Below are 16,517 nucleotides of genomic sequence, written 5' to 3'. Positions count from 1 at the left end.
TAAATGTTCTCCCCTTTGGGAGACGAGAATCCGATATCAAGTCTATGGGGCAATCATACTCTGTGAGGGGGTAATTTCTCTGATTTTAATATAGAAAAGACATCCTCATAATCCCTGAAATCATAAGGTACAAAGGGAGGTTTGACTTTATCTTGGTTCACTGATAGCGATATACAGTTGTCCTGACACTGGGCTCCAGAGCACAATATCACCCAAGTGCCAGTCAATGACTGGATTATTTTTGCGTAACCGTGGTATACCCAGAATAACAGCGGATGATAAATTATCGATAACAAAAAATGACACATGTTCAGCATGTAATGATCCCACTGACATTGATACTTCCTCAGTGACAAACTCCACTCCACCCTGGACGATGGATGTGCCATTAATCGCAGTGGTTTTAATGGGAGCATTAAGCCTTAGCAGTGGTACGCCAAGATTCCTTGCTACCAGGAAATCTATGAAGTTCCCTTCAGAACCACTATCTACATAAGCCTCCAAACACACAGATTTATTAAGGTAGGACAAAGAAATAGGTAAAAAGACTTTGGCCGCATCAGCGGGCAATACCTGGGCAGGCATGACCAGAACGACCCAGGTGCTGACGTCCTGGGAGTGAAGACTTCTGATGTCCAGCGTTTTCCCAGAGGTCTCCAGAATGTGGCTTGTGCAGCATGTTAGTGCAAGATGATGGGAGTGATCCTCCATAGGGCTGAGCAATGAAGCAGGTAACAGGTGCTTTAGCCACAGAATCAACTCAGAAAAAGAGAGGCAGGAGAAAAAAAATTCAGGAAAAAAGTAAGGTAATGCTTTTGTATATATCCTGGATACATACAAAAACGATTTTTGGCCAGATATAATGTGATGTCCGTCAGTTGCGAGTCTGAGCTGCACGCAAGACAGCACCCCGAGACCCATTACCTCCATACAGGGATCTAGAATTACAGCGGAGCCCAAGAGGTAGCTGCCTATGAGAGCAGCGGACCGGAGCAGGACGGTTGCCAGGAATGGACTAAAAACTGGGACCGAAAGCGTAGTCAGGAGTCAAAGGTCAGAAACCGGACGAGCAGTAGAGGTACAAAAATCGGCAGGTTGAAGCAGAGTCAATATCCAGGCTAAGGTCAGAGTCAAAAACCGGGCGAGCAGCAGAGGTACAAAATCGGCAGGCTGAAGCAGAGTCAGAAATCCAGGCAAAGGTCAGAGTCAAAAGTAGCAATTAAACCCTAGATCACTGGGGAAACCAAGACTATATCTGGCGGCCTGCAGGACAGGCTCCAAAGTATTTGAAGGATACGGCTATCCCTCACAGGCTCACAGCCTGATGACCTAATCTGGACCGCCCCTAGAGCCAGGACAGATGGTGATGCACCAACCCCTTCACCTCGGACAGAAGAGCCCCTTCTTTGTCACCACCATCACCCACAGGAGAAACACGGCGATGCCCAACGACAGAGGCATGCGTCAAAGGAGTGGGCCGAGGCAAGAACACCAGCCCCCGAGTCTTGACGGCGACGTGACATTCCTGCGCCTCCCAGTGGCCGAGGCAGGAACACCAGCCCCCGAGTCTGACGACGATGTGACACTGAGGTCCAGAGCACTCTGTAAGAGGTTTTCATCCAGGATATCTCTGTATTTGGCAGCATTCATGTTTCCTTCAATTGCAACCAGTCATCCTGTCCCTGCAGCTGAAAAACACCTCTGTAGCATGATGCTGCTACAACGATGTTTCACTGTTGAGATTCTATTGGGCAGGTGATGAACAGTGCCTGGTTTTCTCCACACATACTGCTTAGAATTATCACCAAAAAGTTCTATCTTTGTCTCATCAGACGAGAGAATCTTATTTCTCATAGTCTGGGAGTCCTTCATGTGTTTTTTTTAGCAAACTCTGCGGCCTGTCATATGTCTTCCACAGAGGAGAGTCTCCCGTTGTGCCACTCTGCCATAAAGGCCTGACTGGTGGAGGGCTGCAGTGATAGTTGACTTTGTGGAACTTTCTCCCATCTCCCTACTGCATCTGTGGAGCTCAGCCACAGTGATCTTGGGGTTTTTCTTTACCTCTCTCACCAAGGCTCTTCTCCCACAATTTCTCAGTTTGGCTGAATAGTCAGATCTAGGAAGACTTCTGGTGGTTCCAAACTTCTTCCATTTAAGGATTATGAAGGCCACTGTGCTTTTAGGATCCTTGAGTACTGCAGAAATTCTTTTGTAACCTTGGCCAGATTTGTGCCTTGCCACATTTCTGGCTCTGAGCTCCTTGACAGTTCCTTTGACCTCATGATTCTCATTTGGTCTGACATGCACTGTGAGCTGTGAGGTGTTATATAGACAGGTGTGTGCCTTTACAAATCAAGTCCTGTCAGTTTAATAAACACAGTTGGACTCCAATGAAGTAGAAGAACCATCTCAAGGAAGATCACAAGGAAATGGACAGCATGTGACTTAAATGGGTGTCTGAGCAAAGGGTCTGAATACTTATGACCATGTGATATTTCAGTTTTTCTTTTTTAATAAACTTGCAAAAATTTCTGCATTTCTGTTTTTTTTTTCAGTCAAGATGGGGAGCAGAGTGTACATTAATGAGAAGAAAAATGAGCTTTTTTGAATTTACCAAATGGCTGCAATGAAAAAAAGAGTGTAAAGGGGTCTGAATATGTTCTGTACCCACTGTATAGGCTTTACCAAGGGAGGGTGGGGGCATTGCTCACAGGTAAGTGTGCAGGATCAGCTTGTCCCCAAAGAATTCTGTGAGAATCGCTGCTTTGTGAAATACCATAAAATTGGCACTAACTAAAAAGTCCAAATCACTGGAACCGTATGGTGGATTAAGGGAAAGCAATACTCTGGGGAGCAGCAGTAATAAAATAAGACTGAAAACTTGACACTTTTGAACTGGTGACTGGTCCTCTTGGACAAAACAAAGTGTTTTTTTTTTTTGTGCTTATAGAATTTTCTTGAAAATAACTTTTTTTGTTTGTTTTACTTGCAGAACTATTCAACCTGAGCTCAGAGGGACAGAAACAGCACTTTGCAGTGCCATGGTGAGGAGTGTGTCTTGCACAAACAGAGCCCTCCCGTATTCAAGACATTGTTTTCAGCGTATCCTTTTACATAGCAGATGTCATGTTTTGCTCTTTAAGCTCAAAGGTACAAATTGGATTAGACAATTATCAAGGATGGAAGGAACCTGAATAATGTGACTCAATCACTGTCCAGTACTCTAGACCAGTGGTCCCCAACCTTTCTTGCACCAGGGACCGGCTTCAAGCAAGACCATTCTTCCATGGCCCGGCAGGGCGGAGAAGGAGGTGTGGCAGGGGTGGGGCTTTGGTCATAAGGGGGCGGGACTATGGACGAGGTTGTAATTTAGTAGTGCATACTTATCATTTAATTATAACATTTATAATGTGAATGTGACTCAACTCACCATAGGTTTTGAATGAGTGGGAGCACCGGGCTTGTTTCCCTGTATCAGTGGGAGCTCTGGGCTTGTTTTCCTGCAACAAGACGGTCCCATCTAGGGGTGATGGGAGACAGCGACACCTTTGTATGCATGGCTCCGATCCCACCCTTGTATGCATGGCTCTGCTCCCACCCTTGTATACATGGCTCTGCTCCCACCCTTGTATACATGGCTCCGCTCCCACCCTTGTATGCATGGCTCCGCTCCCACCCTTGTATGCATGGCTCCGCTCCCACCCTTGTATGCATGGCTCCGCTCCCACTCTTGTATGCATGGCTCCGCTCCCACTCTTGTTTGCATTGCTCCGCTCCCACCCTTGTATACATGGCTCTGCTCCCACCCTTGTATACGTGGCTCTGCTCCCACCCTTGTATACGTGGCTCTGCTCCCACCCTTGTATACATGGCTCTGCTCCCACCCTTGTATGCATGGCTCTGCTCCCACCCTTGTATGCATGGCTCTGCTCCCACCCTTGTATGCATGGCTCTGCTCCCACCCTTGTATGCATGGCTCCGCTCCCACCCTTGTATGCATGGCTCCGCTCCCACCCTTGTATGCATGGCTCCGCTCCCACCCTTGTATGCATGGCTCCGCTCCCACCCTTGCATGCATGGCTCCGCTCCCACCCTTGCATGCATGGCTCTGCTCCCACCCTTGCATGCATGGCTCTGCTCCCACCCTTGCATGCATGGCTCTGCTCCCACCCTTGCATGCATGGCTCTGCTCCCACCCTTGCATGCATGGCTCTGCTCCCACCCTTGCATGCATGGCTCTGCTCCCACCCTTGCATGCATGGCTCTGCTCCCACCCTTGCATGCATGGCTCTGCTCCCACCCTTGCATGCATGGCTCTGCTCCCACCCTTGCATGCATGGCTCTGCTCCCACCCTTGCATGCATGGCTCTGCTCCCACCCTTGCATGCATGGCTCTGCTCCCACCCTTGCATGCATGGCTCTGCTCCCACCCTTGCATGCATGGCTCTGCTCTCACCCTTGTATGCATGGCTCTGCTCCCTCCCTTGTATGCATGGCAGGGCTCCTGTCATGATCCATGTGGGATCAGGACAGATAAAAACACAGGTAACCTTTTTTTTCTGTGCTTAGTTTTGGTTTTTGCCCTCGGTGGCCATTTGGATTATTGCACTGTGGTGTCTTTTGTTCTAAATTTGCCCCCCGATGGTGGTGAGCGTCTTTGCACTTTGTTTCTTTAGTTAAGTGCACATGATTAGATTGCAGGTGTGATTCCTGGCTCTGCTATAAAAGAGTCACCGGTGTTGCAATCAGTGTTGGTGATAGTATTCATTTCAACCTTCCTTGGTGAAGGAAGGAGCTGGAGAACGTTCCTTGCAGCACTGTCTTAGCCCTGGTGTGGAAGGAGTCATAGGAGATTTCCTTGTAGCTCTGACAGAGCTTGGTGGCAGCATTTCGGGAGGAGAGCTGCATTCTGGTGGTAGACTCTGTTGCCGGGAGCAAGTGCACAGAGTAAAGCTAAGTGGTGTTCCCCTGTTTGTGTTTTCCCTTCGTGTGTATTAGTACAGCGGTGGGGCCAGTGCCTGCGCCACCTAGCTCCCTAGCAAAGGATAGGTGTAGGGTGTGCTAGGGCGACAGTTATCCTGAGCGGCGCCCGGTGCGGAATCGGCATAGGGAACGTTAGGGACACTGACTCAGGGGAGTGCAGGAGGTCTCCACGTCCCCATTCCCTATCGCAGGGCCCACCGTTGTTACTGTTGTCCCTCCCCCTTGTCTTGTTGTTTACAGTTACCGGCCTGCGGGCTGTGTCACACAGGACGGGTCCACGTGACATTATCACCAACCTACAACTTTTTTTTCTCTCTGCTGAGCCATGAACCCAGTTCAGACCTTTGCCCAAATCCTGCAGACCCTTACTAATGAGATTAGGGGGCTGCGCGGAGGGTTGGTGCGGCAGCTTCGGCTGTTGGTGGGCTCTGGGGGCTTGGTTCAGGAACAGGCTCAGTCAGAACCCAAGATATCCCTCCCTGACAGATTTTCTGTAGGGAGAGATCAATTCTTGGTATTCCAGCAAGCCTGTAAATTGTATTTCAGGCTGCGCCCTCGTTCATCAGGGAGTGAGGAGCAACGGGTGGGAATCATTATGTCCCTTCTTAAAGGAGATCCTCCCTGGGCCTTCTCCCTACTGGACGATTCTCCATCATTGGTATCCGTGGACGAGTTTTTTGCGGCTTTGGCGCTTGTGTATGGGGATCCTGATGGCGTCGCCCTGGCGGAATCTCGGATCCGTAGGTGTAATCATGGAGCCCGGGTTGCTGAGTAGTACTGCTCAGAGTTTAGGAGATGGGCCACTAACATTCAGTGGAATGACACTGCACTTAGGAGTCAATTTGTGCAGGGTTTGTCTCCAAAGTTGCAGGATACTCTGGTGCAGTACGCCGCCCCCAGGTCGCTGGAGGCCGCCATGTCCCTTGCCATCCGGGTGGATAGACGCCTCAGGGAAAGACATATACAAAAAGTGCCCCCTGATGTCCTTGCTAGGGAGGAGGACCCAACAGTGCGGACGGAGGAACCCAGACAGCCCGGTGTTGTTGATTCAAAAAAGGGGGTGTCTGCGGCTCGTCGTGGTGGGGGGGGTATACTTTTCCTGTGGGAAGCCTGGCCATTTTATGAGAGCCTGCCCAGTTAATGCCAAGTCTCCAGACGAACCTATGCAAGTAGGAGGAGCTAGTTTGTGTACGGAGCTGCCTACGGTTCGGGGAGTGGTGTCGGCATGTTTGTACTGTGGGCCGACTGGTCATGTCCTGAAGGCTTGCCCATTGCACGCCAAATTATCTGTGCCATCTGAGAAGCCGCATTTCCCTGGTCGCTTGGAGGGAGGCGACCAGGGAGTATACATTTCCTCCATTTTGCCCTCCCAAGGTACCATGTCAGCAGAGGTCTTGGCTGGTGGGGTACCAGAGGTGATACCGGTGCTTGTGTACAGCGGAGCAGGAGTCAGTCTGGTGGATGCTCGCTTTGTCCAGACTCATGGTCTGAGGTGTAGGAAGCTAGCCCAGCCTATAAGCGTCCAGGCCATAAACTCTCTTCCACTGAGCCAGGGGAGCTTGACCAAGGACGTAGACAATATCCATCTGCGTATAGGACATCATGAGGAGTCCTTATCGTGTTACATCTTGGAGGGAATTCCAGTACCTATTGTTTTAGGCCTCCCTAGGCTGAAAAGACACAACCCGGTAATAGATTGGCAGGCAAGGGAAGTGGTCAGCTGGGGGCAGTCGTGTGAGGGCTGCTGCCTAGGAACTACTGTCTCTGCCGTCTCTCTTCAACGGACCCCTTCCTCTCTGGTGAGAGCAGCAGATGTGCTGCAGGAGAGTAGGGGCAAGTCTCAACCCTCGCCATTTGCCAACCCTGGGAGGCGCAGACCTCGTGGTGGAAGGGGTTGGAGGGTGGTGTACCCCTTAGTGAAGTGCGGGGGTATGAGTGTGGTGACACAGAGGGCCGCCTCTGTTCTCAATCCCAGAATGAGTTCTCCAAATGGTGACAAACGAACGAGTGGCAATAAACGTTCAGGTCCGGACCTGTGTGTGAACGAGCGTGTATGGGTGGCCACCAAAAAACATCCAGTGGAAGTGTGTTGTGGAGTGTTACCAGCTCATACCAAACATACACAACTCGTTCCCCAGGTCAACGCTTCGGAGATGTGTGGTGCCTCCAGAACAAACGTTGCCAATACCAGCGGGCTCGTTTGTCATCAACCTGACGTGCAGGTAGTTGCTGGGGTGAACTCTGGGTCTGGGCGCCCCCGCTGTAGGTGGTTCCCTGATGGGGAGCGATCTTGAGGGTCCCGAGGCCCCTCATTAAGGGGAGGGTACTGTCATGATCCATGCGGGATCAGGACAGATAAAAGCACAGGTATCCTTTTTTTCTGTGCTGTTAGGTTTGGTTTTTGCCCCCGGTGGCCATTTGGATTATTGCACTGTGGTGTCTCTTGTTCTAAATTTGCCCCCCGGTGGTGGTGAGCGTCTTTGCACTCTGTTTCTTTAGTTAAGTGCACATGATTAGATTGCAGGTGTGATTGCTGGCTCTTCTATAAAAGAGTCACAAGTGTTGCAATCAGCGTTGGTGATAATATTCATTTCAACCATCCTTGGTGGAGGAAGGAGCTGGAGAACGTTCCTTGCAGCACTGTCTTAGCCCTGGTGTGGAAGGAGTCATAGGGGATTTCATTGTAGCTCTGACAGAGCTTGGTGGCAGCATTTCGGGAGGAGAGCTGCATTCTGGTGGTGGACTCTTGCCGGGAGCAAGTGCACAGAGTAAAGCTAAGTGGTGTTTCCCTGTTTGTGTTTTCCCTTCGTGTGTATTAGTACAGCGGTGGGGCCAGTGCCTGCGCCACCCAGCTCCCTAGCAAAGGATAGGTGTAGGGTGTGCTAGGGCGACAGTTATCCTGAGCGGCGCCCGGTGCGGAACCGGCATAGGGAACGTTAGGAGCGTTAGGGACACTGACTCAGGGGAGTGCAGGAGGTCTCCACGTCCCCTTTCCCTATCGCAGGGCCCACCGTTGTAACTGTTGTCCCTCCCCCTTGTCTTGTTGTTTACAGTTACTGGCCTGCGGGCTGTCACACAGGACAGCTTCACGTGCCACGCCGTGTTGTTTGTTACCGGCCTGCGGGTCGCGTCACACAGGACGGGTCCACATGACAGCTCCCCTGTCGTCCCCCATCATACTTACCCTCACACCGTCACTGAGCTTCCCTGCATCTCTATCCTGGCGCGTCAGCTTCTTCCTGTGCAGAGCGGTCACGTAGTACCGCTCATTAGGGTCATGAATATGGCGCCACGCCTATGGGAGTGGAGTCGTGTCCATATTATGACCTTAATGAGCGGTACTACGTGACCGATCAGCACTGGATGAAGCTGCCGCGCCCGACAGGGATGCAGGAACTGAGGGTGAGTATCGATGTCTTCTGAAAGCCGGCGGTTGCGGCTGTCACTACAGTGCTACAGCCGCCAGCTCCCCTTGTGTCCAGCATTCTGAGCCGTGGCTCCACAGACCGGCAACAGAACTACAACGGCCCCGTCCTGGGCCGCGGACCAGTGGTTGGGGACCCCTGCTTTAGACGAGGACTAACTGCCTCAACTGTGCATGCTGTGTAGCCTTAGTCCAGGCGAGCAATCATGGTTGACAGCAGTTAGTATCTAAAACAAATAGGACTCAGGGGAGATCCGTAGTAAATCTGGATTATGGACATGTTGCTAATGAACCGCATGAGTATTCGTACAATTTATTTTCCTCTTCGCCACGACAGCACCCACTGAGAGAGGGGATCCGCCCCCGGAACAGGAAACCTACAGAGAGATAAATGGGGCGGTCCCCCTCGCTCCCTCAGTTTTGGATGCCTTCACTCAGGCACCGTTTGAGCCCATAAGCTCAGCATCAGTAAAGTGCCTCTCATTGAAAACGGCTATGCTGGTGGCCTTAGTATCGGCCAGGAGAGTGAGTGATCTTCACGCTTTATCAGTAGACCCACCGTTCCTGTTAACAACACGAGACAGTCTGATTTTAAAGACGGACCCGTCCTACCTGCCCAAACGGGCAACTAAATTTCATAGATCTCAAGAGATATGCCTACCTTCATTCTATGAGAACCCGTCAACACAGGACGAGGAGAAATATCACACCTTAGATGTGAAGAGAGCCGTGCTAGCCTATCTAGATATGACCAGTCCCTGGAGGCAGAGTAGGTCTCTTTTTGTCTCCTTCCAGGGCAGCAGGAAGGGGTCTGCAGTTACATCAGGCACGATATCCAGATGGATTAGAGATGCGATCACAATGGCGTATCTGACAAAAGGAGAAGACCCTCCACTGGGGATTAAGGCGCACTCTACTAGAGCCATATCATCCTCCTGGGCCGAGAGGGCGAACGTCCCAATTGAACAAATATGTAAGGCTGCAACCTGGTCTTCTCCATCTACCTTTTATAGTCACTATAGACTAGATTTGTCCTCTACCGAGGATCTAACTTTTGGTAGATCAGTCCTTAACACGGTGTGCCCGCCCAAGTGATTATCTCTGGAAATCTCTCAGTGGGTGCTGTCGTGGCGAAGAGGAAAAACCGGATTACTTACCGGTAATACTCTTTTGTAGAGTCCACGACAGCACCCGCTCACTTCCCTCCTGTAAGAATTTTTTCACACATGGGTCTCCTTGGTGGTGGAGATTATGATTTAAGTTAGATATGTGATTAAACTTAGTAAGCTTAAAACTGCATAGGGGTAAGATAGATGAATCGCCCAAACAGTTTGACTAAAACATGTATGGCGGTTCCTCCGTTGTTCTCGGTAACACAAACTGAGGGAGCGAGGGGGACCGCCCCATTTATCTCTCTGTAGGTTTCCTGTTCCGGGGCGGATCCCCTCTCTCAGTGGGTGCTGTCGTGGACTCTACAAAAGAGTATTACCGGTAAGTAATCCGGTTTTTTAAATGAGTTGTCAATTACTCAAACCATCACTACTGAACCCCAGTAAAATAATTCCCGGTGCTGCAGCGTTCCAGTCATGTTGGCGCTTGCTGTCCCATGGATCACATGACATTGTTATGTCACGTGATCCCTATGGCCAATTATTGCTGGCTTCACTCTCCTCTCCTATGTTCGTAATTGACTTCAAAAGGAAATGAAAGCTGATCCTCCGGATTTTTGGATTTTTAGTCCAAAGGAGGAAAGAGTGAAGCCATTGCTAATTGGCCGCAGAGCTCAATGACATGCGGTCCCCGGTAGAGTCGGTGCCGACAATCCCTTTAAACCATGGGATGTTGTGCTATTAGGGGTCCAGCCTTTGTGTACTGTAAATCCAAAGAACTAAGTATTCAGAGACATGAGAAAGGAAATAATCCAAAAGTGAGTGTACAGCGTTTCGGTCATCGACTCTGACCTTCATCAGGCTCAGAGATGGTTTTTGCAGAGACAAGGACCAAGATGTGATAAAACTCTATAGGGAAAAACAGAATGGTTGGCTGCTGAGCACTGTGCTCATATTTTTCCAGCAGCGTCATAGTAAATGAATGAAGAGGCAGATAAACATGCGGTACGCACTGATTCTCCATTGTAACAGGAATAATTATTCTCCATTGGGAATAAAAAAAAAATTCTGCTGATCAGTGTGGGTCCCAGTGATCAGACCCCCACTGCTCAGTTTATCACCTTTCCTGTTGGATTGGTGAGAAATTTTCACCAGAAAAGCCCTTTTAACAGTTACATCATATGTCGGGTCCCTGACTTTACTGCAGGCTTGCAAGCCGAGCTTGCATGTTTCCCAGCTACTGATGGCTGTACTATTCTGCCATAATCTGCCTCTAACAGCTGTGGATGGAATAACTTTGTTAAACTGTCAATCTGTGACAGCATCATTTAATGCGTACTGGCAGGGGGTGCGTCAAACTATGCGTCCATCGGTGCCCTGTTGACGTACACACGAGGCGCAAATGGGTTGTCATAACAACTGAGGGTCTCTGGAAGATCGCCATGCCTGTAATTCTGTGAAAGCCAAGCCGGTAGCTGTGACTTTCACTATTCATATCAGTGCTGTACCACTGCTCTGCATAGTAAAAGGAATCAGATGATCACAGTTTCTAGTCTCCTAAGGGGACTAAGAAATACAGTAAAAAGTGAAAAAAAAAGTTAAAAAAATAAAGTTAAGTTCAAATAATCCCACTTTTGGCCCATTAAGAATAAAGCAATTAAAAAATAAAACTACACACATTTGGTAATGCTGCATAATTTTGGAATTTAATTTTTTTTTTTTCTCGTTACGCCATTTATCAATTTGGATTAATTTATTTGGTATTTTGATAGATGGACTTTGCCAACATTTTTTTGTTGTTGCAAATTTTCAAATTTGTACTTCAATAAAAATAATGCATATGTTTCATAATTGTACTGACCTGGAGAATCATATTTCCAAACCAGTTTTATTGTATAGTGAACTTGGTAAAAATAAAGCCCAAATACCAATTATGGAATTGCACTTTTTTTTGCAATTTTGACACACTTAGGCTGTGTTCACGCACAGCGTTTTTTAGCGGTTTTTACCGCGGTTTTCACTATAAAACCGCTATAAAGCCGCTAAAAATAAGCTTCCCAGTCATTTGTATGCATTTTGCACTTTGTGTGCACATTGATGCGTTTTTTTACTGCGAAAAAACCGCATCGCGGTAAAAAACGCAGCATGCTCATTAATTTTGCGGATTTTTCCGCGGTTTAGGATTCTTCCATGCGGTTTGAAACCGTTGCGGAAAAAAACACATCAAAACGTATCAAAACCGTGCAAAAACCGCCTCGGAAAAATAGGTGCGTTTTCTGGGAAGGGATTCAGGTTTTTGAGCAGAAATTTTCTGCAACGTGTGCACTTAGCCTTAGAATTTCATCACAATAAGATGAATGGTGTCATTCTAAAGTACAACTTAATAATACAAAATACACCAGCACCTATTTTGTAGAAATAGATGGAAAAGAAGGTCAAGGATGTTGAAAGCTGCGGACAGAATATGGAGTCTGTGTGATGACTCAGAAAATAGTCTATATTTACCGTATATGGTCTGTCGCGCTAATTTAATGGCTTTGTATGCCAAACACTATGTGCCTGATAATGAGTTAGTCTCAGGGTGGATTAATCATATAATAAATGGTGCGGATAGTCATAAATTAGTGCCGCTAATAAAACAAATTTATATGACATGTAAACTCACTGCTTGCTTGGCACTGAAAAATACTCCGTGCTACTGCTAGAGGAGACTGGCTTGCAGAAAGTGGGGGTGTCAGTAGATGACTGTTACGCTGCAATAACTTTGTATTTCAATCACTATTCACCTGATAAGTTAATTGCAGGATGAATTAAACATACGGTGAGTCATTTAGAAAGTTATGAATATTGCCAGTGATTAAACAAACTTATAAAGCTTCTGCACTCACTGTTTAGCTGCCACCAAAAGGATTTGCCTCGCGTGGCTGCCGATCGCTCACCTTCTACAAGACGGTCTCCTGTCAGTGGATGCAGTGTGTCGCATTAGGCTTGTCCCGTGGCTGTATGGAGCGGGATCTGTACTGTAGAGCCAGGAGCGCTGCGGCCGGTACCGCTCCTGGATGCCCAGCAGAAAAATGGCTGCTAGTACTTGGAGATGGTGTGTGGCATCACCTAGAGGTACGGAGGCCGATAAAAAACAAAAATCAATCCGTTACGTTTCGAGGAGTGCACGCACGGCTCCTTTTCCTCAGGGTGTCTACACATCGATACAGACCATGGTTTTATAGGTTGCCGATCCGCCCCTCTTGTTTTCTCCAAGCACATTACAATGCTATTCCCTTATTCCACTGAATCTCCGCATCCCATGTTATTAAATTGCTGGAATAAATGCTGCTGTTAGTATTGACGTGTGAGCAGTATGGAGTTTGCATGGTTTTGGTGCTAAAAATTTTTATTATATTAAAACAATGTATTGCTTTATTTAAATTTTAGTTAAAAAGAAAAATTGAAAAAGGTGGGGGGGAGTTTATTATTATTTATTATTAAAATCGTATTTTGTCTGAAAAAGTTAAAATCCAATGTTATATATAAAATCCAAATAGTTCAAGTGTGCATATGTGTATGCGCACACTTACACACCCAGAAAAAAAAATAAAATATAGAAAAGGGTGAAAACAGTATAAACAAAATATATATGGTAATAATTGGAATATTTTGAATCTTTTAAACTTAATGAAGCCGTAGATTGTCTATGCTTGTAATTAAGTTTCTATCTGTCCATATTTTAGACCTTTTTCATAGATGCTTCCAAAGAGTCTTGATTATAACCTTTACTTACAGTTGTGGCCAAAAGTATTGACACCCCTGCAATTTTGTCAGATAATACTCAGTTTCTTCCTGAAAATGATTGCAAAAAACAAATTCTTTGGTATTATTATCTTCATTTAATTTGTGTTAAATGAAAAAACACAAAAGAGAATGAAGCAAAGAGCAAAACATTGATCATTTCACACAAAACTCCAGTAATGGGCCAGACAAAATATTGGCACCCTCAGCCTAATACTTGGTTGCACAACCTTTAGCCAAAATAACTGCGACCAACCGCTTCCGGTAACCATAAATGAGTTTCTTACAATGCTCTGCTGGAATTTTAGACCATTCTTCTTTGGCAAACTGCTCCAGGTCCCTGATATTTGAAGGGTGCCTGTTGTGAGCTCATTTTCTCCTTCACCTTTGATGTCCAATGAACTCCCTCTGCTGGTGAAAGGAGGTGGTGAAACTGATTTGGATGGGAGAAACCTGTCATCTGAACAGTTGGATTGCGATTGGACATCTGGAATCTCTGAGTGGATATAAGGCTGCCGACGCCCTTGTAAGGTTGCTGGTGATTTCTCTGCTCTGAGCTCTGGCCTCCAGTTCAGTTCCTGTCTTCTGAAAGCTAAGTTTTGCTCTGTTATTGTTTCATGAGATTTTGTCTGATTTGCTTAGTTTTGTGTTCAGCAAGCCCCGGCTGGGGCTTTGCTGAATTTCCATTTTTGTCCCTGATCGGTTAAATCTCTTTTGCTCTGTCTTCAGAATATATCGGAGTGCTGATATAGGGATTTTGAAGTCTAGTGACTTCAGGGCCATTTTTCTTATCAGACGTGTTGGGACATTTTTGGTAGGATTTTTGCGGATTGCAGCTAGCATCTTTTCTGTCCTTTCCTATCTAGTTAGGTGGGCTCCATCGTTTGCTCTGCCTGTCTTTCTGTCTGTGTTTGTGTTTTCATCTGTTTTCACCGACAATACATGTTGGGGGGCTGTCTATTGCTTTGAGGTCTGCTCTGGGGCAGTTTAGATTTCCCCTTTCTTTCTTTAGGCTTGTGTAGTTCTCCGGCTGTGACGAGGTGTCTAGGATCACCGTAGGAACACTCCACGGCTACTGTTAGTTGTGTGAATAGGATCAGGGGTCTGCAATCCGTTAGCTACCAACCTCTCTGGTTTTCTGGACTTAGCTTGCATTTTTGTTTTTTCCTCCTCCGGTGTCTCATTCATAACAGAATCACCAGCCATACCGCAGATTCTAGGGTACTCAATAGCAGGAAAGAATTGTTAAAAAAAAAAAAAAAAAAGTGTCAGAATTTTTTTTTTTTTTTTTATGTATATTTTTCCTCTTTTTCTCTGAGGCCGTAGGAGGAACTTTTTCTTAATGGAGATTAAGCAATTGTCTGATCGTGTGGAGCAGCTTACTGCTGAAGTGCGGGGAATTTCCACCTATCTTGCTCATTCACATGCTGCTGAACTAAAGATCCCTACTCCTGATGTGTTTTTTGGGGATCGGTCTAAATTTTTGAATTTTAAGAATAATTGTAAATTATTTCTTGCCTTGAAGCCTAGCTCATCGGGGAGCTCTGCGCAGCAGGTTAAAATTGTCATCTCTTTGCTGCGCGGCGATCCCCAGGATTGGGCGTTTTCTTTGTACCTGATGATCCTATTCTAACTAATGTGGATGCATTTTTTCAAGCCTTGGGGTTATTGTATGATGAACCTAATGCTATTGATCAAGCTGAAAAAGCCCTGTTGGCATTGAGCCAGGGTCAGGATTCTGCAGAGTTGTACTGTCAAAAATTCCAAAAGTGGGCGGTTCCTACTACCTGGAATGATGGTGCCTTGTCAGCTCTCTTTCGGAATGGTTTGTCAGAAACTGTAAAAGATACTATGGTGGGATTTCCTGTTCCCTCTGGTCTTGACGATTCTATGTCATTAGCCATTCAGGTTGATCGGCGTTTACGTGAACGTAAGATTACACGAGAAATGTTGCCACCTGTTGAAAAAATGTCTGAACCTATGCAATGTGATAGTTTCTTCTAGGGCGCAACATCAGGAGTTAAGAAGGCGTAATAAGCTGTGTTTTTTCTGTGGAGATGCCTCTCATATTATTTCTGTCTACCCTAAACGAGAGAAACGTTTTGCACACACATTTGCTGTGGGTGGTGTACAACCTAAGTTTCTTCTGGCAATTACTCTGATCTGCTCCCTGTCCACATTTATATATCACAAATTTGGAAAAATAAACTCCAAATATGAAGCGTTCCATTAAAATGCAATTTATTTCAATATATTTTTAAAAAAGACACACAGAATAAAATAAAACAAAATGTCTCCAAAATGAGACGTCACCAAAAATTATTTAAACTACTATCAAGGCTAATAATTATAACCATTCAATTCAGAATACATAGTATGTTTTTTATATTTTTGATATATGCCAAATAATAAAAAGAGACTAATACACTTTATATTTAGATTGGTATGTATATCAAAAAATCAAACCATATAGAGACAAAGTCTAGCTATCAACTTCATAGTCATATATTATTACCAAAAAATAGTTTATACGTATCAGCAAAGACCTGCTCCATGATCACATAATTATTCCCAGCAAAGAGATTCTAGATATAAAATAATACAAAATGTATATTAGGCACCTAATAAATGAATTAAATTTATACCTGATAGTGTATAATGGTGGCGTCTCAGTACCCCAACGCGCGTTTCGCGGTCTGCTTCTTCCGGGGGCGTCCACATTGTCCGCTAAGTCTTTTGTGGATTCAGGAGCGGCTCTGAACCTGATGGACTTGGATTTTGCTAAACGTTGTGGGTTTCCTATGACACCTCTGCGGATGCCTATCCCTTTGAGGGGTATTGATGCTACTCCTTTGGTGAAGAATAAACCTCGGTTTTTGACCCAGGTGATAATGCGGGTCGCCCCAGTCCATCAAGAAAATTGCAGATTTTTGGTGTTGCATAATTTGCATGATTCCATTGTTTTGGGGTTTCCCTGGTTGCAAATCCATAATCCAGTTTTAGATTGGAAATCTGTGTCTGTGGTGAGTTGGGTTGTCGGTATGCTCTTAGTGACGCTCCTATTTTCTCCACCTCTCCCCAGTCGCATGATGTTCCTGACTATTTGGCTGATTTTTATGATGTATTTAGTGAGAATAAGTCTGCGTCTTTGCCTCCTCATAGGAGTTATAACTGTGCAATTGAGCTGAGCCCTGGGTGTAAATTTCCCAAGGGTC

The 16,517-nt window shown here is 46.3% G+C and overlaps 1 protein-coding gene across 2 annotated transcripts in view; it reads left to right on the top strand.

The window, feature by feature from the left end:
* Nucleotides 1-16,517, top strand: part of INO80D (INO80 complex subunit D) — a 205,483-nt gene that overhangs the window by 127,144 nt on the left and 61,822 nt on the right. For both annotated transcript variants that reach the window (XM_073541880.1, XM_073541879.1), the window contains one exon: nucleotides 2,993-3,102. In XM_073541880.1, coding sequence (XP_073397981.1) covers nucleotides 2,993-3,102 — 110 coding nt within the window. The remainder of the gene's footprint in view (nucleotides 1-2,992; nucleotides 3,103-16,517) is intronic.

The sequence above is a fragment of the Dendrobates tinctorius genome, unplaced genomic scaffold, assembly GCF_039654945.1.
Source record: "Dendrobates tinctorius isolate UK_male_01 unplaced genomic scaffold, ASM3965494v1 ptg000125l, whole genome shotgun sequence".
In the NCBI taxonomy this organism is placed as follows: Eukaryota; Metazoa; Chordata; class Amphibia; order Anura; family Dendrobatidae; genus Dendrobates; species Dendrobates tinctorius.
Note: the sequence above shows the minus strand (reverse complement) of the source record. Positions and strands in the feature narration are given on the sequence as shown.